Raw genomic sequence first — 24316 nt, 5'->3', positions numbered from 1 at the left:
TTGTAATCGTTAAAATTTAAGATGGATTTTGTGTGTTATATCAAACCATTATGATCCGTATGTAGGGGAGGTTGGGGTCAAATGGACACTTTTGACTTTTTTTTTAAAATTAGTGACGGGTTGAAATGTTGATGGAATTTAATCTTTTTTTTTTCAATACAGAGAACAATTCTTTTCTTTGTAATGAGCCTAAACTGAGCTCTATTGATACATTTGTTTCTGAGTTATGAATAATTTTTAAAAAGGCTTAAAGGTCCATTTTACCCTACCCTCTCCTATGTACGTGACAAAGTTTTTCGTTAATTGATCGCTAATGAATCGATGGAATTTAATCATTTTTCTTTTTCAAATGAAGTATTGTTGAGTCTTATCTATCAACAGGGGAATACTTATAATCATAGTAGGTTCTAGCCTTGAAGGGATAAATCTCACCAATGGTTTATCGGCATTTAAATATGAGAATTTATTACTTGATTTTAATAACTGCGTCATCTGAATGATTACAAAGAGTTTACGATTTTTGTACGCGTCGGAGTCCAATTCAGGTCTGATCTGTGCAGACCCGTCTCTTAAATAATATATTGATTGTTTATATTTCATCACTTGGTCAGCATAATCCAGTTACGCTAGCAAGTGTCACGCTGACAATGCTGTATGTCCACATATTCAACAATAATGCAATTGACCAAATCTGGGACATAACAAATTCTTATATTGATTTTTAACATTTTTTCATAAATCGGTTGTCCACACAGAAAAACCGAAACGTAAATTACGTTTTGGTAGCGTAATTTATGGTTCGCTAAACGTAATTTACGCTTAAAGCCAATATGATGTCTGGTGGCTTTTCCTCCGTTATGAAAATCTTGAATTTTAGTCTCGAAACGGCATATTTTACGGTTACAGTAAGAACGGTATATGGCGATCTTAATATAACAAATTTCATGATTGACTTATGCATAATTTATGAAAAAAAAATCGTATTTTAAGCTTGAAATCATTTTATTTCTTCATCGTTAATTACGGATAAGTCAACGTACAATACGGAAAAAAATATGGTAATTCATGAATACGAATCCGTAAATTACGTTCAAATAGCCGTATTTTACGAATACGAAATCATAAATGACGTTTATGTAATCTTAATTTACGTGATTTCAAGCATAATTTACGACGATTTGGAACGTAATTTTCGCTCAACTTCGAGAGTAAAAGACTTCTTAAAGGTAATTTAAGTTCAAGTCTTTTTGTGTGCCCCACGATAACTAAAAAAATGTTAGGAATTCATGCAATGATGACTTAGAAAAATTGTTCCGATGTCCCTTCGACGACTTAATCTATAGAATAATTTTCAAAAATTTATTTTTTTGGAAAATGAGAATCCCGGAGATATTTTTGGATATCTTGCTTCAAATTAATTCACTCCTAGTTTAAAATATTGATTTGAATGCCATCCCGCCGGAGTTAGAAGATCGTTATCGCAGCTATATCCGTTGGACTGATTTCTATGATGATGTTTGCAAATTTAGGGTTTTTCTAAAATTTCCATGAAGGTGACTTGTCCGATAGTTCTTCAAATATGATGCGTAAAATTGATTAAATAATACATGGGGAAAGTTCTTCTGATACCGTCTTATCAAAGCTCCAAGATAATATAGATTGCGTCATTCTTTCATTTGATTTATACAAGAAATTTCACAAGAAATCTCGCACAATTGATTGAAGAAGAAATATAATTCAATTGAACAAAATAATGTACAACGACAAATGATGTACGATAGATGAAAATGATGTGCAAAATGACATTCGAATGCATATTACTAATTTATTAGCAAAAATAGCTTTAGTTTTTGAAGAGGAAAGGAATTTCCCACGTGTTTTAGTTTCTGGAAAATGTGTGAGATGGCGATACGCACACGATTTTGTCACTATCAGGGTTTTCATTTGAATTCTGATTATGATGGGTACATTATTGAAATTATCCTCTTCTAGAGGTTCAAAATTACTCTAAAATTGAATATTTAGATAAATAGAATCATTTGCACAGTTCATAGAAACAAAATCACTTTCAAATCATAAAGCCGCCTGTTAGACTGGCGCAGTGGGTAAGTTCGTTGGCTCACATGCTCGACGGGTTCAAAACTGTTGAAAACTCGTATCGGGCGGGTAGAATGGTGCGATCTAACCATTTAAATTCTGGATCAAATTTCGCAGTATACTCAAAACCGACTCCGAGCGATGTAAGATAATGATAAAAAAGAAAAATCACAAAACCTTTGTTAAAATCATGTCGTGAATGACAAATTAATTTTGTTTTCATTTCTATTTGAGGTATTCCATACCAAATTGGTCACTCCCTGATTTATAAAAATTTTCAATACAAAATGGGACATTTTAAATGAAGAAATAAAAAATAAAAGACATTTGAGACATTGCCTATCTTTTAGCATAGCTCCAAATAGTTATTTTAATTGTGAGAACGGCTGAAAAAAAATGAAGAAAATGAATCGTTACGTAATTGGCAAAATTTTATTCTTTCAACCTTTTAAAATGGAATTTCATTGTAGTATGAACGTAGAGATTAAAAAAAATTCTTCCCATAAATTATCAGAGATAGCAAGACATAAATAATGTCGGTGTTTGATAAATTGAAATCTGTTGGTTGAAACGCGAGTTATGGGTGTCAATCGTGTTTGATAATAAAATATTGAAAACAATTTTTCGTTCTCTGAGCACTATTAGTTGAGTTAGTCTACGTTGATTACACTGTAAAGCTGACATAGTTAGTTTATAGTTGATAATAGATTGGTTTATACTTTTATTTTCCATTTTTTTAGGTATACTGAGAGAAATATCGTCATAATATCACAAAACTAATTCAGTAGCGAAGTGGTCAAACGGTTTAAGTTGATTTTGGCGATTGGCCAGTTTTCAATGAATATCTCGAAATCTAAGGGAGAGAGCAAAATTTTTCTCATAACCTTTTTGGTAGCACTCAATTCGCACTATAAAAAAGGTTATTATGAAAATTTTGCAATCTCCCTTAAATTCGGAAATATTTCTGGAAAACTCAACTAAAGACTAAATTAACTTGAACCGTTTGACCACTTCGCTACTGAATTTCTTGCGCCAAATATCTCATCTTTTGAGGACAAATTTCTTCGGATAAGAATTCTGTATAACCTGTCAGACAATGTCAGATTTCCGTGAAGGGTTCATGACTTGAACATGAACATTTCATGATAAAATGAGAATTTCTTGCCACAAGAACTCGGTTTTTTGTGTCAAAAGATGAAACAATGACTAAAAATATTAAAAGCTTCGATTTAGTGAATCATGAATCAGAGACTTTCATATTGAATGAATAGAGAGTTTCTGTAGAGGAAAAGCTCCAGATATTAAAAAAATATAACCGTCGCTTACGCTCAATCGCTTTGAGTTCAAAAGAAAGCAATATCTTCTTTTCCTTTTGTCAAACTATTCTTGTCTTTAAGGAATATCATCTCATTTCGAAAAAAGACACCTTCTCATTCAGTAACTTTGTCCTTAGCCCGAGGAGCACCGATTTCTTGTCTGAAACCTACCATAAATTGATCAAATATATATGCGATGTTTTTCGCTCGAGAAATGATTTTTGTGAGATTATGTCGATTATTCTCTTAGTGTATTTTTATATCTTAAATTTTCCATCAAATGCTTCTAGTACAGTAAAGGCTTCGTATAACATACCTCTCTATAAGATACCTCGCGCTCCGAGCGCTCGAGGCCTACCCCCCACTCTCGGCACTTTTATCGCCTCCCAAATGTTTATGTTCCTTGGGCTTCTTATAAGATACCTATGGCCCCGATCTTTTTTCAACGGGAAGAGACTAGTTNCTCCCAAATGTTTATGTTTCTTGGGCTTCTTATAAGATACCTATGGCCCCGATCTTTTTTCAACGGGAAGAGACTAGTTATAAAGATCAAACGGTATTAAGGATCAAACGGGAGGGACGAACGAAGTGATCATGAGGGTCTAATGACCTTAAGGGGGGGTCACACCACTTTTTTCAAGTAATGGAAATATACATCGATTTTTTTTCACTTTTCCCATCGAAAAATCGTGATTTTTCGTCTGTGATTATTCTCGAGTCCACCAACAATCCCCCAACGTCAGTTGCCATTCTATCACGCGGGGTTATGTTTAGAGAGAAAAGGGAACGCGGACAATACAAATTCAAAACATTAAACACATATAAATTGATTAGTTATCGATATTCATTCAGTAAAAATGAAAATTTCAGTGAATTCGAGCGCAACGAGCGAGATATCTTATTTGAAACCCACTAATCCCTATTTTTCTCCTCTCTATGGGTGCGCGGAATGGGTGCATAGCGGTTCCCGGAATTCCACTCTACTACTGTCCCTAAGGTATCTTATACGAAGCCTCTACTGTCCTATTCTAAAAAGAACATATGCCGTAAGCTGTAGCGTAATGCTCATTCCTCGAATTTCATTGGGCTTTTGGTTTTCGTGTCACGATTTGTCTTTAACACGCGCGCTCAAGCGCGCGATCGTTCTCGTACTTCAAAAAAGTGGTGTCCGCTCATTAACCCTTGAGTAATCGCAGCTCTTCACCGAACGTTGTTGATCGCACGGGGGGCGATTCACAGCTCTGTGCATTTTACCATTTTTGTGAATAAAAGTTGGAAAAAATTGTTTATTTGTACACTGCGAAAACTAATGTCTGAATTTCAGACACTTTTGTAGACACTTTTCAAACACTTTTGGGACGATTTTGTAGACACTTTTGAGACATTAAAATGTGTTTGAATCAATGGAAGTATTTCAATTTCAGACACCAAGATGTCTGAAATTAAGATACAGACATCAGTTTCAGACACATGCGGTGTTTGAAATTTTCAGACATCAATTAGGTTTTCAAACACTTAAAGATTCAGCCGTTTTTTGCCATCTGCTATCTTAAATTCAGATGGTTGTCAGACACCTAGTTATTGCAGTGGATGAGTCAACTTTTCAGACATGAGAAATATCGTAAAAATTAATGTTTGAATGGACTTTGTCGTCTGAATCAGGTGAGATATCTTAATAGTGAAATGCTTGAATCGCTCATAAATAACTGAATTCCAGACACAGAACATATCTGACAATAAATACCTGAAATTTTTCAGACGCAACAAATGTCTACCATCATTTTCAGATGTTTTTTACCATCTGACATCTTAAATTCAGATAGTGGTCAGACACCTGGTTTTTGTAGTGTAGTTTACCGATAATTTTCAACCTTCAAGGAAAAATAAATGTGGATATCAAATAAGAATAGTAAAGTGATAAGCCTAAAATTAATTTGACTAGGTACAAAATTTTGACATTTAAAGGCTAAACCCGGGGATTTTCTGCGAGTCAAATTTTCAGAAGATTTCGATAATTGATTGACGCGAGTATGCGAAAAACTGCTGTGGTTTCCCCATAGCGCGGCCACTCAAGCGTTAATGAACCAAATAGATTATTTAAGATATCCACATCAGGATAACGATCGAACAATCGCTTCATTCGTCCTCTTGCAACAATCGAATTCAAACTACCATAAAAATTCCATCGACCTTCGCGAGATGGCGGCACCTGTGCTGAAATCCTTCTTTCGCGTTTCAACTCAAATCAGAAGATGAAAAGCAATGAAATAATTCAAAAATGAGAATGATCCGCTTGATGTGGCCTAGAGAGCCTGATAAAATCGAGAAATAATGGATGAAATAATCGATAACAGACTGAGGACATTCATCGCGATGTATATAACAGCCGCAGTTGGGGGGATAAAATTTGAACGTCGCAGTAGCGATTGTTGTTCTGATTCCATCGCTCTTGACGGCCGAAAACCAACGAACGATATCAGAAGCAGTCGAACAGTCGCCAGTTGGGTTCGCTCAAAGATACACTTTCCCTTTGCCGACGATCGTGGCTTATCGGCACCCCTCCACTGTCGACATGATCGCAGTCTCAACACTCGTATAACCTCATTCGGTAGGCGCGAACACCTGCGCGCCGAAAACGTGACTTTGTTTACATCCCAATAAATAACAATTAGTATTCGAAAAATTGTGAGAGAGAGTGTAGTGTAAACCGTAGAAAAATGAGTTTTCGCAAACCGCGGAGAGATTCCGATGTTATTCTCTCGAATTTTAATCACAAGGAGTTGCTCTTCAAGTTTCTTATCATCGGTGATTACGGGGTCGGTGAGTACGGCATTGAAATCATCGAGATTACAACCGCGGCGGAAATAATGCCGTGGAATTTCGATGATTCTTTACATTCGAAATTGCATCAGAACCGGTTTCGGTGGGTTTCTGCAATCCTGGGGAATCGTGACTGTGATTATTTATTTATGTTTCAGGGAAAACTGCGATTGTGAGGAGGTACACGGAAGGTATTATTATTTTCAAAGATTTTTTTTACTCCGAGTAATTTATTCGACGCAAATAATTTTCAATGTAGGCTAAATGCAGATCCTTAGATTTTTCGCGAGTATATTTCATTTAAGGTATATCTCTGGAAAACACGTTTTTCTTAAGATTGTCTCCATATTTTTTATAGATGACATTTATAATAATCCCCAGCTATTGAAAAGAATGCTAACTAGCTGGACTACACAGTTTAGAAGATAATAAATCAGTAGTGAACTAGTCAATCGGTTTAAGTCGACTCAGCACCAGTTGAGTTTTTGTTGAATAACTCGGAATTTAAAAAAGATAGCGCAATTTTTATAAGATCTTTTTCGATTGTCTTCACTTTTCTTTACAAAAAAAGTTTTTAGGAAAATTTTGCTAACTCCTTTAGAATTTGAGATATTCATCGAGAACTGGCGCTAGAATGGAATTGGCTTAAACCGTTTGACCACTTCACTACTGAAATAATGAACTCGATTTTCTGATCTTATGAGAAAACTGTTTTTATGATCTTCTTAAAAAACTAATCCGCGATAGATTGATAAATTCTGAATACGGTGAATTTTTTGTGAAATTTTGGACTGCATAGTTTCTGCGATATTCAACTCTGAAAAATGGAAATTTCGTGAAACCATTCCTTCTTTGATTAAAAAAATTGATTAACAAATAATTTCCTATTTGATTCAAACAGTTATTGTTGCCTGTATGAATAACACATGAGAATAGGAAAATTAAATAACTTGTGAGAATGCAGTAAATTAAGTTATTTGGAATTTTTCCGGAAATTTATAGGGACTAACTTTTGAGTCCGATTGTCATGGGATATACCTTAAGGATATCCAAGTATCTTTTACAGTTTGGTAGAGACCACACTAAAGATTCAACATTTTTCAATTATCAAATTTGTAAATTAAATTGCGTGAGAAAAATTTGAACAAATCGTGACTATTCAGCGTCATTAAAATTACATTTTGCACAGAATTATTTTCTTAAACATTCGGTGTTTATATAAATAAATAATTGAAATTGTTTAAACTTCCGGAAAACTTTTTTTTTTGCATGAAATCGATTTCTGATAAAATTCTACACATGAATAAATTTTTTACTATTCTGAATAAATGATTTTTATGGCGGAAAATAGATTGTTTATAAATTATTTATAAAAAATTGTGGTGCGAGCCACAATAGATTAATTTCTTGAATTTATTTCGTAGCGTCTCGAATATTTCAATCGTCGGAATTCGAGACAAACGTCTGTCCTTGTCCCTCACGAAATTTCAGGACAATTCTCGAACCTTCGATAAACGAAGGTATATAAACTCGTACGCTCCCCGGCAAAAAAGCCAGTCTACTTTTGAGTACGCATGTAAACACTTGCCTTTAAATATACAGTTCTTGTCAACACCGAGTTATTATTCTTGATACCCGCACCAAACCGCCACAAAAATGCTCATAATTTTAAAAAATTGCATTTTTCAATTATTTTATCAATCTTTTCTCAACAGTCAACTTTCCCATTTTTTTTCAGATTTTTAAAATGTTTTCCAAAGGTTCAATATCGAGATTCAATTTCAGATATGCAAAGTTCAAATAATAAAATCATTGTAAAATGTCCGGAAACTTGGGGCCAAATGGGGTTGAAATGAAAGCTCAAATGTTCCGTTACAAAAGTAGAAAGGATTTCTCACTGGAGAAAAAATAGTCAAAGTACTTGGATATGCTTAAAGAGTTTTAGTGAAGAAAAGTCACAAATGTTCATGGGGAATAGTGGGGTTCTACAGAAATGGTATATTGACTTTTGTTTGATAAACTTGTTAGTTTTAGAGATGTTTGTCGTCTCTTGCGCATGGAAATTTCGGACCGTTTTTCATGGTTGGTAATTGATTAGATAATATTTTTCGAATTACCGTGAAAACTATCATATAGAGAGAACCGTAGAAATGCTTTTTTATGGAGAATTTTGTTGGTGACAAAAAAAATCTTCTGGCGTTTTCGATAAATTTGAGTTCCAAAAATATCCGAGAATTGATGGTTCGAAATTTTTTATCTGTCCTACAATATTCAAATTTGTTGTTGTTGTTGTAACATAGCTGGCCTTTAGTGGGCTTTTCGATCAACTTAACGGTTTTCGAAATATTCACGATTTCGTGGGTCTGGAATGCACGAATTTCCGGTACAATAATAAGTTTGAGTCGTGGGATATTGGAAATCAGTATATAATACTAATTAATTCCGGTACAATGTTCAAAATTGATTCTTTTTAAAGAAGTTTCGTTGGCTGTGGGAAAGGTTTTTTCACGTTTCTCCATAAATTTGATAGTTTCGGAGATTTTCGCGAATCATGAATCATAGAAAAATTCACAATTTGCACACTCGGAAAAATTATTGTGTAACACTAGAAAAATTATCGTTCAACACCGGAAAAATTATTGGGGGTATCAAAATTTTTCTGGTGCCGCACGAGAAGTTTTCTGGTGCTACTATACAATAATTTCTCCAAATGTGCGGATTGTGATTCGTTTATGATGCTTAGCACATGAATTTTTCTAGAAAATTTTTCTCCGCGTTGATTTAGAGAAAAACGTCAAAGGACTTTTTTGCGGGAAATTTCATGCGCAATACAAAGATTTTTTGACGGTTTTCGAAATACTTGATTGTTTTAAAGATCTTTATGCGTTGATGTCGATGAAATCCCTCGATTGCGGATGTAAGTCTGAAATGCGGATAAAATTCTTGGATTGCAACATTCAAAAGTGATTCACTTCTTCTAAAAAATATCTCGAAAAATAATGGATTTACGGAAAAATTTTGAAGAACCTTCTCTATAGAGAATTATGCGAAGTATGTGAAAGGCCTTTCCACGCTTGTTGATACATTCCATGTGGATGTGCATGGAATTCCTCATTACGATATTCGAAAGTGAAGTGACATTTTCGCAAATATCTCGGGAACTAATGGGGCTATGCAAGGACGCGAAAAGGTCATTTTTGTTGAAAATTTTCTGGGCAATGAGGAAGGATTTTTAATAGTTTTCGACAAACCTGATATTTTCCGAGATGTTTCCAAATTGATATTCGTGAAATTTTCAGACTTGGTCGTAATATTCTCCAATATTTTGATTTTTTCGTAGATATCGACCAAAATGACAGCCGACTCTTCCCGATTGTTCCGGAAATAATCGTAAAATAATTGAGATAACATTTTTTGAGTTTCATCATTTTGCTGCAGAACTGTTTTCCTATCTGTTCTAAATTTACTCGACTCTTAGATAGGATTTGCATTACATTTGCATATTAATTCCTGCATATATCGTCTCTCAAGCCACTGTAATATCGGCTCTAGTGTCTTCACAATAAAATAATCTTGCACCGATAAAAAAAATAGGGCTCTCCAACAATGAAATAAAAACTTAAATTGTATGGAATTGTTTTTACAGGGAAATTCTCGTCAAATTACAAGATCACAATCGGCGCTGATTTTGCGATCAAAACCCTGGACTGGGATCCGCACACTAAAATAAACCTGCAGTTATGGTATGTATATCGGAAGTATCGGTGTCGGGAAGTTGATGGGTTTTCTGTGACGCTCCTTTAGGGAACGCGGAAGTTGGGGATTAGTGTTCCATAAGCTCATTTGAATTTTTAATGCGAACTGTAAATATTTATGTCCGGCACTTTCGTATTCCTCGCATTGCCTATCATTAAATTCCAATTACTCGTAAAATTCAACTAAAAGCCAATTAATTGTTTTTTTATTTCGTTCTTTCAATCGATTGCTCACCCATTCCAGATATCGACCGACAAGGAAATATAAATTTTCATGCCTCTGCGCGGCAAATTCACATTTTTCGCGCAGTTTAGGTTGGTCACGGGCGTGAATTTGCCACACAGAAGCATGAAAAATATCGTACAAGTCATGCACCGTAAAAAAGACTCCCTGACGAAATGAACTTCACCGTCACTCGCCTTCGGCTCGCGCGGGTAAAGTTCATTTCGTCAACGAGTCTTTTTACGGTGCACCTGTAATGTACGATTTCTATAACGTTGAAGATATGTCTTGCAATAGGGAATAGCAGGGGAAAATGAGACACCAGCGTCTATTCAGTACAATTAAAGGAAAGTTTTCTTGCGTTGAGGGTCAAATAACTTTCAAAGTAATATAAGCATAACTCGAGGCATAACTCGAATTTTGAAGATTAAAATCTGAAATAAATTCTAAACGAAAGTTAACTCATTGAACAGCGTAAGTGACGAATCATCGGTGTGGGAAGGGTACCCATGTAGGATTTGCCGATATATACAATACGGTCAAACATCAGTCCAATATTCGGTCGCCGAACATCGGGGCCCCGATGAACGGCTGCTCCGCGGCCGATGATCGGAACCGACTTAATATTTGTAGACTATTTTTCGAATAAATGGATGGATAGCATGCATCCATCCTCTTTCCTAATATACAGAATATAAATATCGATACTCCGAATGAAAGACTAAATATTTTAAGAATAGTAGATTAATTAATTAACTCTTCTCATCGGAGTTACACATGAGTTAATTAATTCTTGATAATCGCATTCGGGGTTTCAAACAAAAACAGCATGTGGTATTTATATACCCGAAAAAAATGGATTTTCATAAAAAATTTCAGATGGCTCAGTGGGCAACGCGCTTGACTACAGATCAAAAGGACTCGCGATCGTATCCCACCGGGTGCAATGTTTTTTTTATTTTCTTTTTTTCTTTTTTGGTTCACTGGAATGAATAAGAACAGTTATAAATCGATTATAAACTATTGGAACTAATATGTATGAACGATTTAAAAATTTTATTTCACCGATGATTGGCTGACAATCGACGCTAATGTTGGGCGTACATCGGTGCCTATGGTGGCCCGAAGTAACGTCTCAACGTTCGGCGGAACATCGGCAGAAGATCGCAGCCGATTATCGGAGAACTCGACGCCGAGTTTGGCTCGGTGTTCAAATACATTGTATTGCCCTACATGGGTAGGGAGCCCCTCAATGCATTAGAGCGCCATAAGGAAGGCCCGGCTACGCATGTACACTACCTTAAAATAGTGAAGAGTGGGGTACTGTGAGGCTGTTCAATGGGTTAATATGAATCGAAACATTTAGGTTGGGTTGTGTTTAATCGGGAGTCTATTATCCTATTTACTGAAGATGAACAAAACGTGAAGTTGTTTTATATCGAAATATCTCGAAACTGCCTGACCGCTGATCCTTAATTCTGATTGGTCAATATATGACACGAAGTTATTCACAAAAAAAACACGCGGCATTTTCAAATTCTTCAGTGACATAATTTCAAATTCTTCAGAGGTAATTTTTTTTTCACGTCATATATATATATATAATATATATATATTTCACATGTATATATATTATCGGTGAAATTAATAAATCCTGTCCTTTTATGGAGACCGATTATTTTAAAAAATTGAAGATAATTAATTGAAAATGAAAAATTCTTTATAGATTCTTTTACTCTACTTCGCTATTCACTTCAATCATTAGTCCAATTCTCTTTGATTCATTATCAATATTTATAAGGTATTCATGAGAAAATTAAATTCAATGAATTCCATTTCTTCACTTCAACAAATGAATAGATCAGCGCGCGCGAGAGCGCGCGCATTGATCTTGTTATTCATAATAATGAATCCAGAAGTGAGTACTTTCCGCTCTAGGCAAAGTACTGATTACTTGCCGCCGTTGATGCACAATATACTATACCATATTACCAGTGATAGGCATATCAATCAATCATAATTACCGATAAATTGTGACGGTGTCAATTTTTAACATAAATCTTAAAATTTTAAATATTAAAGTAGCCATCAATTTGTCCATTTAAATTTCGAAATATTCTATCGACCAATAATTTACGTAGGAAGATTGACGATTATTTGGATAATCGAAAATCAAGTACCTATAGTTAGAATTAGCTTGGTAACTAAAAAATTACATTTCAGTATTATCAAATATTTTATTCATCATCAATCGAAACATTTAGCTAATTAATTCTAGAATATTTTAAATTTGTTAAATATAGTTAAACTTTGAACAATATACGGAGATAATGCTTTTTAATATTGCCAAAATCTAATTTATTGCCTCTCCCTGCATATTACTGCCCAAATTTTTCTAAAACTAGTAAATTCAGAGGGACACTCAATGCATCATTTCGTTATAGTCCATGACAAAGAGCTTTTGGCATTTATTTCCAACGCATATGATTTCCCGCGATAACTTCCTCCGATAAATACTCCAAACATGGAATGTTGATCCATCATCCAACGAATATATTTGAAACGAATAGACGAGAATATCAAAAACGGTTTTTGCAGACCATAGAAGTTTCTGCGAAAAAGTCATTCGAAATTTTTCTCGGAGCCTCATCCTCCCGAAGATATTTGTAAAATACTTCATATAGTTGTTTTAGACCGTTCTACTTCCATCGCAGAAGTAATTCCTGCAGAATTCATGATTAACTTTGTTCCATGGTTTCAGGGACATTGCTGGCCACGAGAGATTCGGATATATGACAAGAGTCTACTACAAATACGCGTGAGCCCTCATAAATCACCTATCAATAGAATCGAGTCAACTCTTATCTATTGCATGTGATACTTTCATTGATAACAATTCTTATGTATCTATTTCAACTCTTTTCAATTACCTCACTATTGGCATTTCTTCTCCAGAGTTGCAGCAGCACTGGTCTTCGACATATCTCGAGTTGCAACTTTTCAATCAGTTAAAAAGTGGCTCAGTGACCTGCGTGAAAAGGTCACGTTGCAGGACGGCTCTAATATTCCAATAGTACTTCTTGCAAACAAATGTGATATTCAACATGCAGCAATACCTACTGAGCAAATAATCAAATTCTGTAAGGAGAATAAAATTGGAAAGTGGTATGTTACGTCGGCCAAGGAAAATATGAATATTGGTGAGTTGAGGAGCATTGCAGAAATTTTCATTCTATTTTTAGTGTCCATTATCATTTTTTTGTTGGAGGCGTATTTATGTTTACATGCGCATATGAAAAAAATTCAATAGCAAATCTAGCGCATTCGCCACAAAATGTTATTATCTTTCTATGGGAATTCTATCAGTTCTTTTTCTGATTTCTTTCATGAAATTCTATATCTTTGTCGTACGGCAAAGAATTCATCGAGTTCGATAGATAGTTCATAGAAAAAAATAGATTTTTTTTGCACAACTCATTGTGTTGCGATTTTTTTTGTGTGAAAATTCTTGCGCTTTCATTTGCTAAGTTTTTTCTTCTTGCATTTTGTTATGAGCAGCAAAATTAAGTAACGCGTAAAAAACGCAAAAGAATTGATGCTCGAGAATTTTTAACGCAAAAATTTTGAGGGAATAAGCCATATATCTAGTAATTAAACAATTATTTACTTTTTTCTATCAAATATCTGATGAAAATTGCATGGAAAGGCTGTTTGCACATGACAGATCTAAACATTTGCAGGACTAGTCCATAAGATACCTATGGATTACTCTACAAATTCGATTGTCTTGCAATTTCCACAAAACTATTTATGAAGGGATATAAAGTACATGTCCAGAAACCTAAACATTTTTAGAAAGTACTTCAACGTGATTTCTTCTTCATTCTTGTTTCACAAATCGTGAAATCTGTGAATGTGCATTAAATTTATCGATATGAAATTGCCTTCAATCGTCTTTAGTTGACGAATATGTAAAATAATTGAATAAATAATTCGCGGGGATACAATCAACACTGTCAGAAGATATCCTGCAGATTCCCGATGAAGTTAAAACAATTCTGAAGTAAAATGCGTTATTTTATTGTGAGACTGAATAGAAAAAATCACTATAGCCCAAAAATCTGAGTTATACTAAGTACAACTTGAATTTTTCAATAATGTTCAATGGAATTTGCCATTTTATGGATTTAAACATGGGAACACAAAAATTCTGCTCTGTACGCTGATACAGTTGGGAAGAAATGCGGAACTTTAATCGCTTAGAATTTGGAATCGGCTAATTAAGTAGCGAAGCGGTAAAACGGTTCAAGTCGATTTAGCCTTCAGCCAGGAGATTATAACAAAAATTCTACGATCTGTCTTAGCCTCCTAGATATTTATGGAAAACTGATCGATAGTCGAAATCGACTCAAATCGACACAAACGGTTTTACCGCTTCGTTATTGAATTTGAAAAAGAGTTGTGACAAAAAAAGGAAAAAAAAATAAATCATCAAAAAATTCAGGAAATAGTCTTCTAGCCTCTTGACCCTGTAGGGTTCCTTCCATATGAAAAAATCTCCTCTCACTTTCGAGGGGATGAGGGTCAGGAGTTCGCCGATTTAACAAGAATGACCTCATATGTTATGTAAATCGTCTAAAATTCATGTAAAAGGAGAATAATCAGACATAAACGTTAGGGAATACCGAGTGGACAGCTATGTGTATAAAGGCTCAGACTAGAAACTCAAGGGTCATAGGTTCAAACTCAAATTTAATCATTTTACATTTCGAGCTGAAAAAAAATGAAATAATCTGTCTAGAAATAAGTGAATGAGATTCATGTGTTGCCCAATCTATGAAAGGAATAAGAAATAGTTTTCCTCAATTTTCAGTGAACTCTTCCGCATTTGTAATAAAATCTCTGCTCCCAAAATCGCAAAAAAATACAGACACAATTTATGAATCTATTTTCAGACGACGCAATGCATTATCTCGTGGAGAACGTCTTGAAAGCAAAGATAGAGGACGAAATAAGAGACTCGATAAAGCTCCGCGAGACGCCACTTATCACTGACAAAACCGGATGCTGTAGGTCGTGAGAGTGGGGTAAAAACCCCACTCGATTGAAACATAATCCTCCACGAATTATTGAAACAACTCAGTACAACACAAACACGACATATCAACAAACTGACAATAATTGTCGCCCCCATCCGGGAAATTTATTCCACTGCTCTAAAAATAAACATTCCACTCAAATGTACAAATGTAATACAAATGTATCACTCACTCGGGAAGATATAATCATTCAAAAATAGTTTTATACTTTTTAAATGTATATTTTCATCATTGAATTTTGTACATAAACGAGTACCCGTAATTAATATGTAAATAGACAAGTTTGTGTAAAATTTATACGTAAAATCGTCGATAATAAAATCGCTCAATATTTACAGGTTTTTACTTCCGAATGGAAGCTTTTTTTTCTTTGGAATGACCAAAATTTAATACTAATCTAGCAAAGATATTCGTGAATATCTTTTAAACGAGCACTGTTAAAAAGTTTTTACTGAAATTCCCGGTAAGAATCTTGGAAATTTCTAACAAGTAATATTTTCACTAAAATTTCAAGGAATTTTGTCATTGAACATTGATAATTTCATTGAGAAATCCGTGAGAACTGTAAATTTCAGTTTAATTATTCCTGGGAATTTGATGAAACATCAGAGAAATCTCTCCTTGAATTCCAGATTCCTCTAAATTTTCAAGAAATTCCTTCAAAAATTCCGTCCGAAAAAAAAGGGAATTTGGGAGGGAATATTTATTTTCACTTGGAAATTCATGTAAATTTGAGAAATTCTTGTTTCCTGCTGCTAAAAACTGAGACTGATCAAATTTTCAGAAAAATTTAAAACTCCATTGTTCCCTTGAGAGGGAACGGAACCCGTCGAAAAGAGCAGATTTTGTTCACGCTTTTCTCTGATTCTATTCAATAAAAATGGCTGAAATTTTCTCCACATATTGAGGGAACCATGAGGGAGGGTATGTAACCCTCCATTTTTTTATTTTTGCAAAAAAAATTGTTATAAAAAAAATTGCAAAATTTTCTCTTATATATGAAGGGTTACAACCCTCCCTTATGCTTCCCTTAATAAGTGGTGAAAATCTCGGCCATTTATATTGCATAGAATAAAAGAAAAGCTTGAACATAAATAAGTTAATTTCAACGGCTTCCGTTACCCCTTAAATCGAATTCAAGATCTTTTTCTGGAAAATTCAACCAAATTTTTTTCACAGTGTACGGGTATAAAAGATTGAATTTTTTTTTATTCGAAGGAAATTTCATGGGCTACTAAAAAAAGTCATTGAATATTTTTCTTCAACCCTATTATTTTTATATATTTTCTCTGAATAATTCTTATCGAATTCCTGAACTTAAACTTTTCTCGATAGATTTCAACATATCTCACCAACTTTTACAGGACAACCTCAAGAAATATTTCTTATAGCCAAGAAAAATCTATAAAATGTCAACTTTCATTTGAATTTTTTCCAAAAATTCATTCTTTTACCAAATATTGATTTATTAACGCCCATGAAATTTCAAAACTTCACTATCTCGCTGGAGAATTCAATACCTGTGGTAAAAAATCTTAAAAAAGATTCAAAAAGAGCATTTTGGCATTTATTCTCGAGTCAATATTTCCCAGGCTATATAGGAATTAATTTTCTCGATATACCTCATTTCGCCAATTCATCAAAGAACAGGGAGCTGGCGTGAATTTGTTTCAATTTTCTAATCTTAAGTTTGGGACGTCAATAATTCATTTTTCATTCACAAACGTTCGAAATATTGCTCATTAATTAATAATGAATTGTTAAAAGTTGAAGATTTCAAACGCTTTCAAATTGCTAATGACGTCACACAGACGGTCGAGTGCTGGATCAATCACAGAATGGCTCGGCCGATCTAACCCAATCTTGAGGTGCACCTCGGCCAATGGAGGACAACAATTCCCCACTCCTTCTTTTTCGACCAATGAAGCTTTACCTGACCGTCTTCCTGACGTCATGCCCGAAAAATTTTCACCGGAAACGACTGATTTTCAATTAATTATCATAAGACATTTGGGCAATATTTCACCATAATTTTCGCCGTTTAGCTATCCATATATTATGAGGGATGTGTGAATAGGGGAATTCGAAAGAAATGAGCTTTATGCAAGTTCCCTACACTGAGAAAAAAATTGCGTTTGCCAAGTATATTTACTCGCCACAAGTAAATGTATATAAATATCTGCATAAGACATGTGTAAATTTTCTTGTAGTTAGTAAATATACTTAGCAAAAGTATTTTTTTTCTCAGTGTACTGTAGACACTCAACCTATCATTAAAATATTCTTGGCACATCTTACTTCCATATTTTCATCTAGAAGATAAAGTAATCACGACTGCTGAGGTTCATCGAGTCCCTCGCAGTATAAATAAATAAGTTAATCGATAATACTAAGACTGAGTAGTCTACGAGTACAAAAGTATTTATAAATAAAATTCCGTTGTCGTTGGTCCTCTTGGATTCAGACTATAACGTGGAGTATTCAGTAGAGTGTGTAAACACTCTGAGCTGTTTTCCTGGCGATTAAAAGTCATCCGGAAGCTCCGACTTTCTTATCACCGGATTCATCGCAATCGACACGGTTGACACCATCGTCTTGCTGTAATCCTTGGAATAATCTGGAACGAATCGTAAAGATTTTACTGGCAATTGTAAAACAATGGGAGTGACATAAAACGAGTAAAATGTTAGATGTACATGATGTCAAAGTTGTAACTGAAAAGCAATTTCGGTTTTAATATTATTAATTCTCTCCAATTATTGGATTCCATTATTTTTTTTATTATTTTGGTTTTTAATCACAGCACATTTTTTAGCGAATTGTTATGGCCCTTATGCTTATGTTAATGAAGCGAATAGCGGATTATCACAAATACAATTGGGTTAATGAATTAATCGACAACAATTGGTGATGGATTTAGGGATTAAATTTTTGTTTCTTTACAGAATTTCAACTTTTTGTTTGGCTCGTAAATTTGAGGAATTAGTACCTAGCTTCATTCGCCGGTCTATCAAAAACATGCTACCGTTGAGATCCGCGTTAGTAGTAAAGTGACAGTCTATTATCTAGCTCGCATCTGGCGGTCCTGAAAAACAGGTACTGTAAAGAGCCTTTTTATCATTATTAAGGTAATTTTTTGTTTTATAATAGTGTTGCATTTTTCGTTTGTCTAGGGCTTTCAGGATTATCATATATCGTTGTTTTTCATTTCCGAACATTTTCTTCCTTGAACCAAGAGTTTAGTGAGGAAAGTTGAGCTATGAAATTGTGAAACGAGTTCAGCGGCATACGAATTCTTTTGGTGAATTACAGGTGATTATTTCGGTAACGAGTGGTTTTAAGGATGAATGTCGAACGATCTTATGAGCAGAAAACTTTCAGAACTGCAGAGAGAGAGAGAGAGACTGGGGACATTCTTCCCCTGTTATTCATTACTGAGATAATCTAGCAATTAAAAGGCGTAAAGATTAAATCACCGAGCCGAATATAGAGTCCTCTGTAATTCCATCATCATCATGATAATGAGCGAAGATAAGAGAATATATCAGAAGACTTTCTTTATTGAAATGTTTGTGAGAAATCGACAAATTATTCGCGTCGAATAGAACAACTCTGTTACTTAAATATCAGTAGAGACGCTGTAAAATGGTTTAAGTCGATTTTGACTATTGGTTAATTTTTAATGAATATCTCGGAATCTAAAGCAGATAACAAGATCTTTGTTATAACCTTTTTTGTAGAGCAAATTGGGAGCTACGAAAAAGGGAATTAAGAAAATTTGGCCTTAGATTCGGAGATATTCCTCGAAAACTCAGATAAGAGCTTAGTCATTTTCAATCTGAATCAGACTTCAATCATTTTACCGCTTCGATACTGATATATGGAAGTGATATATGGGTATAGGGACAGACTGTCTATTATCATTGATATCTTAATAACGGCAAAGTGGAATTCCTCAATTTTTCTTTTCATTTTTGCTTCCGAATAAAAGCATTGCAATCCTGCGATTTTCACATTCTCTAATTTTGATTGGAAATGATGTAGAATGGTCTGAAACGTCAAAATGCGAAGTTTGGCAATCATGTCTGTATGAGACCGCGTCCCCCACCACCTTCCCGGTGGTCAATTTTTAGAAAATTGAGTAATTAAGGCTCAGATGGATTATCTTTCGAATGTTATCTCGCTTATTTTTCCATCTTCATGATGTAAAATATATCACAATTTCAATTACATTTTACATTACGCAGGAGTCTCTAAAAATTATGATTATACAATCAAAAACAGTAGAAAAAAACTGAACATTTTTAAAGGTCTGTTTTTAATAAAGATTAAGAAAGAAGTCCGATAGAGAGGAAATAGTAAATGGATAATTTATCATGGTAACTAACGACCTAACAGCCATTAGATACATCAAATTATTAATTTGCAATTTCCCCCCTATTGAGTTTCTTTCCCAATATTATTAAAAACCGCTCTTTGAAAATGTTCAGCTTTTTTTCAAGGTTTTTTTATTGTACAATCATAATTATTGGAGACCCAAGGCTATGTAAAACTGAATAGCAATTGGAGATCATTTCAGATTATCAAAATTAAAAAAAACAGCCAAGATCACACTCGAAAGATGATCCACCCATGCCTTAAATGGCTAAAGTAATTCCAAAAATCTGACAAAAATTTTGCCAGATTATAGAGCCTAATGAGGACTAGCTCTGTGCAAAATTTTAGCCCGATCGAGTTAATAGTTTTTGAGAGAAAGCGATTCTTTTTTAAATCGTTTTCCGCAAATATCTTCAAAACTAGTAGACCGATTTCGACTCATTTTTTTTTCAAAATATTCGTTTCGATGTCTTCTAGCTAAATCAATCAAAACATATATCCCCATTCATACAAAGTTGTCGAGATATTCCCGTTTTTTCATTAAAAAAACTTTGTAAACACTCTAGATTGTGCAAAAAACGAGATATCAACTTGAACTTTAGACAGAAAATATGTATACCGCTCATACGAATTAATCGAAACATTGGAATTTTTATAGCATCCATGGGGATGGCAGTAACCATCTGAAATTTTTGCTGCTAGTTAGTGTTGTAAAGCTATAAACTTTTGTAATATAATATTTTAGACCACTCGGAAGCCCGTCATCAATGTATTGATGGCGAAAAAAATAAGACATCACTCGGCGATATGTTCACTATCATATGCTCGCTGTCCCCTGCTTGTTATGTATTTTTTGAAGTTACAAAATAAGCTCTGAACACCTATCTACTCCAAAATCCTATCCAAAAACATCCTCTGACGTCACAAGATGTGGAACGCTATATAAACTCCCGTTTTTAGTGAAAAATCATTGTTGTATGAAGGACGGTGGAGCTCGATGTATACAAAAAATTTGAAATGAATACATTTTTATTCAGGTATTATAAGCGTAAATACTTTTCTATTAAGATTGTAATTTATCATTTCTTAAGAGTAAAATCCACTTAGTGAAACGTAAAAAACGCTTTGGGCGTAATTTACGTTTGTATTTTGACCGTTAAATACGCCTTTTTGAAGCCTAAATTCGGATTTACATGACGGAAAAAATGCGACCAGGCATCATATTGATGTTAAGCGTGCATTACGTTTAGTAACCCGTAAATTAGCTTAGCAAATAGTATATTTCGTAACGAGTGCAAAAAAGTGTTTTTTGGCGAGTGGGAGGTTTATATCACGAGCCGAAGGCGACTGATATAATTCCACGAGCTAAACATTTTTTTACCAGTTACGAACAATATTTTTCATCACAATGTGGCGGAAATTGGACTTTTAGGCACGCGGAGCGTGCCGAAAAGTTCACTTTTCGTCACAGCGTGACGAAAATGTAATTTACGTTTAGGGTTTTCTGTGTGCCTCAGCGTATGAAATACAATAGATTTCACTTTTTAATTTTCACATTGAATAATGATGACGGTTTCGTGACTTGAATGATGGAAAGGATCAGCGCGTGCAACGGGTGATGACATTTCTACAGAGAATTTAATGATTTGATTTGAAGTTTTGACGCAAAACTTTCGTAATTCCTAAACATTCTTTATTGGGAAGTCGAGCACTCGAATGCTTTATCTATCGGACGGGATAGGAACCCGTGTAGATAGGTTGCGAATGCTATCTCTCCCAAGGAGCTACTGTCGAGTGGCGAAAATATGAACCCGTGCAAGTAGGCCCGCGACCTACGCCCCGCCTCCATCCGAGTTCCCAATAGAAATGTAATCACATTTCTATAGAGAATTTTTAGGAGTTATGAAAGTTTTGGGTCAATCTCTTTTAACTGCACTCACAATAGAGATAATTCACCATCAACGATAAAGATGTGACAAATGAACTCAAATCGTTTTACAACTTCCTCGTCAAACAGCTTCACCTCAATTTCTCCCTGACTTTCCTCTCGTAACATATCCATCAATGAAAATAATAAAAATAGTGCTGTGTGAGTACCATGCCAGGCCTGATATCTCAATAAAAACCCAACATTTTTGCCCTTCACTTACGACGCAATAATGAGCCGTGCGCATCGTATTCATTACGATCAGAGCTTGGTGACCGTAACGATGTGGTTACCTTGGCCATAGTTATTTTGTCCCGGGACACTGCTTCCATGGGGGGTCAATGTAGCACGAATCCTCGAGCAGCTTATTACACCTGCATACGCCTGTCTGTACTGTTTATTCATTATAACGTAGATTATTGGGTTAACGCAGGATGCGAAGTAGAGAAGTAAGTAACCCGTCACGTGAGCCGCTGTAACAGTGAAAAATAATCATTATTGCATGTGAAAAAAATACTTTTTGATATGTATCCGCCTGTAAAAGTAGATGGACCATTTAATAATCGTTTGTGGTGCATAAAAAGTTTATGTAAACATGGGGTTGGATGAAAAAATGCCTTACCGGGGTATCTGACTTCCGGGTCAGTCACTTTAACGATCGTGATTGGCAAGTAGCAGGCAACGAAGCTCAAGAATATCGCTAATACCATTTTTGTTATCCTCCACTCGCTTCGGCGCTGCTTTATCTCTCTTGTATCACGTCCTGGGGTGTGAGGTGATTTTACAGCTGGACTTGCGTGCTTACGCATCCGCGATTCCGAACTAAGAATAGATAAGTGGGGAGATTAAGGTTTTTGACTGGTTTGGAATGGGGAATTGGAGATTCCGGGGTGTTTTGCGTTTTTGCACTAGTGGAACATTTATAATACATTAATAGAGTCCATGAGTGAGGATACTGTTCTTGATTGCAATAAAGTTTTGGACGAGTGTGTTTACAAACGTAATGAGGAATAGTAGGAGAGAGTCGGCCAAAATGGGACGTTTCGTAATCTTCTCTAGTTGTCAATATTACATTATATTAATCCGATAAAAATTTCCATCTCCGATTTTTATTCTTTGCTATTTTTTTATGTATTCTATCAAACTACAATGGGAATAGAATCCAATAAATTTAATTTAATCTAACTACAAAGAAAAATTGTAAAGATAACAATAAAATAAATTAATATAAAGTAATCTAGTGACGGGCGCGAAGCACCCGTTCGCTAGTTTTCAATTATAAATGAAGATATTGACAATTGGAAAAGATCTCAACACGTCCCATTTTGCCCGATCCTCCTCTAGATTTCTGACCTAGGGAGGTAAAATAAAGAAGTCGTGACCACCTCAGCCGAAGGCGAGCACGTGGGTTAGGATCTTTTATTTTACCTTCCGTGGTTAGAACCGTACACTGATAGAAAGGATTAGTTATCGTTAACGAATAGATTGGGTTGAAGACGAAGGTCTACTCGGTCTCACCAAATGTTCATTCATACTTCGACGTCTACTACAAGGAGTCCCCAAGGCCTTGGTACAAGGACTGCAAACTCCCCAGGGAGTTGATATTAATTGTAAATCGCATAGGAGCTAATTACCCCCATATTGGAGCCTCCTGGGAGAGAGTGGGTATAATTAAAGATCCAAGCTGCCCATGCGAAGCAGAATGTCAAGACTTCGATCATGTACTGTGGCATTGCCCAAATTACGATCGACAGAGAATCAAATTATGATATACTTTAAAAAAACTCAACATGTACTCCTCCCTATACTACGACAAAATTTGCAGAGGCAAGTGACCATAAATACATAGAAATAATTTGTAAATACATTAATGAATGTAAATCGAAAATGTAAAACGGAGAGCAATTGTAATAAGTGTAACAAATTGAGAAATGTACAACAGCAACGACAGTGCGAATAATCCACCATTAGGATTCCAGCATTTTAAATAATAATTTTAAAAAATGTTCATTTTTTAATAGTTAACAAATGCACATTTGAGGGGCCTTGATTGACACGATTTTCACCTTTCAAGTGAACTATTCGTTAACGGTTAACGAATATTCATTTGGTCATACTCAACTTCGCCATTCGTTAATAGTTAACGAATCTCGTTCGGAATAAATGAATCAGTCTATCAGTGTAATTTTCGCCTCGGCGAAGGTCTAAAGTAAAAGTTTCCCTCCCCCTCCGCTTCAAAAAATAACATTCTAACCGCGCGAGGTAAAATAAAGGATTCTTTACAAAAAATTGGTTTTCCGACAATTCATGTAAGATAATCAAGAAAAAATACTCAGTTGTATTCTATGGAATTTAACGAACATTTTGAAGAAAAAAAAGTTGAGATTGGACGAAAGTTATAGTGCGAGGAGTATTTCAAAGTCAAAAACATAAAAATTACGTTCTCGCTTGATATACGGGGCAAAATGGGTTGAGTTTGAAATTGATCTTGTTTTTTAGGTATCCCATGATATATCATGAGTCACTCAATAACTATTTTCATTAACCGAAGACTTTCAAATTTCACCTGGGTATCCTCTTGAGTTCGCGTTAACTCTAGTCTGGTCACCAAACCCGACCCTTCAACTTGATCACTTCCGCGGGGATTCCCCGCCGTGTTATTTAGGCTTTAACGTTGCCGAATTCACTCTACACTGCCCGGG

The 24316-nt window shown here is 34.9% G+C and overlaps 2 protein-coding genes across 3 annotated transcripts in view; one reads left to right on the top strand and one right to left on the bottom strand.

Moving 5' to 3' along the window:
* The first annotated feature begins 5857 nt into the window (after positions 1-5857).
* On the top strand, positions 5858-15645 carry LOC107039495 (ras-related protein Rab-38). Its single transcript, XM_015259129.2, has 6 exons — positions 5858-6233; positions 6392-6424; positions 9880-9976; positions 12973-13029; positions 13167-13411; positions 15167-15645. The coding sequence occupies exons 1-6, from the start codon at positions 6131-6133 to the stop codon at positions 15289-15291; spliced, it is 660 nt and encodes a 219-aa protein (XP_015114615.1). The 5' UTR covers positions 5858-6130; the 3' UTR covers positions 15292-15645.
* Positions 15646-17529: 1884 nt separating this feature from the next.
* LOC107039493 (G-protein coupled receptor moody) overlaps positions 17530-24316 on the bottom strand; it is a 31512-nt gene continuing 24725 nt past the window's right edge. Inside the window, exons 6-9 of one of the 2 annotated variants that reach the window (XR_001460961.1) lie at positions 22237-22436; positions 21908-22087; positions 18300-18395; positions 17845-17927 (exon numbers count right to left, since the gene is read on the bottom strand). Coding sequence is in view for 1 of the 2 variants with exons in the window: in XM_015259127.1 (XP_015114613.1) it covers positions 17833-17927; positions 21908-22087; positions 22237-22436 (475 nt within the window). In the remaining variant the exon portion in view is untranslated. Of the gene's footprint in view, positions 17928-18299; positions 18396-21907; positions 22088-22236; positions 22437-24316 lie in introns of both variants that reach the window. The other variant, XM_015259127.1, reaches the window with a different exon arrangement.

This window comes from Diachasma alloeum, unplaced genomic scaffold (assembly GCF_001412515.2).
Source record: "Diachasma alloeum isolate Michigan unplaced genomic scaffold, Dall2.0 Dall_scaffold_00300, whole genome shotgun sequence".
Classification (NCBI taxonomy): domain Eukaryota; kingdom Metazoa; phylum Arthropoda; class Insecta; order Hymenoptera; family Braconidae; genus Diachasma; species Diachasma alloeum.
Note: the sequence above shows the minus strand (reverse complement) of the source record. Positions and strands in the feature narration are given on the sequence as shown.

What these genes read in the sequence shown, in the direction of transcription:
- LOC107039495 (XM_015259129.2), top strand. Translation starts at nt 6,131, where the DNA reads ATGAGTTTTCGCAAACCGCGGAGAGATTCCGATGTTATTCTCTCGAAT. An exon ending in CATCGGTGATTACGGGGTCG is followed by an intron (nt 6,234 to 6,391) that starts GTGAGTACGGCA and finishes TTTATGTTTCAG; the next exon opens with GGAAAACTGCGATTGTGAGG. An exon ending in AAAATAAACCTGCAGTTATG is followed by an intron (nt 9,977 to 12,972) that starts GTATGTATATCG and finishes CCATGGTTTCAG; the next exon opens with GGACATTGCTGGCCACGAGA.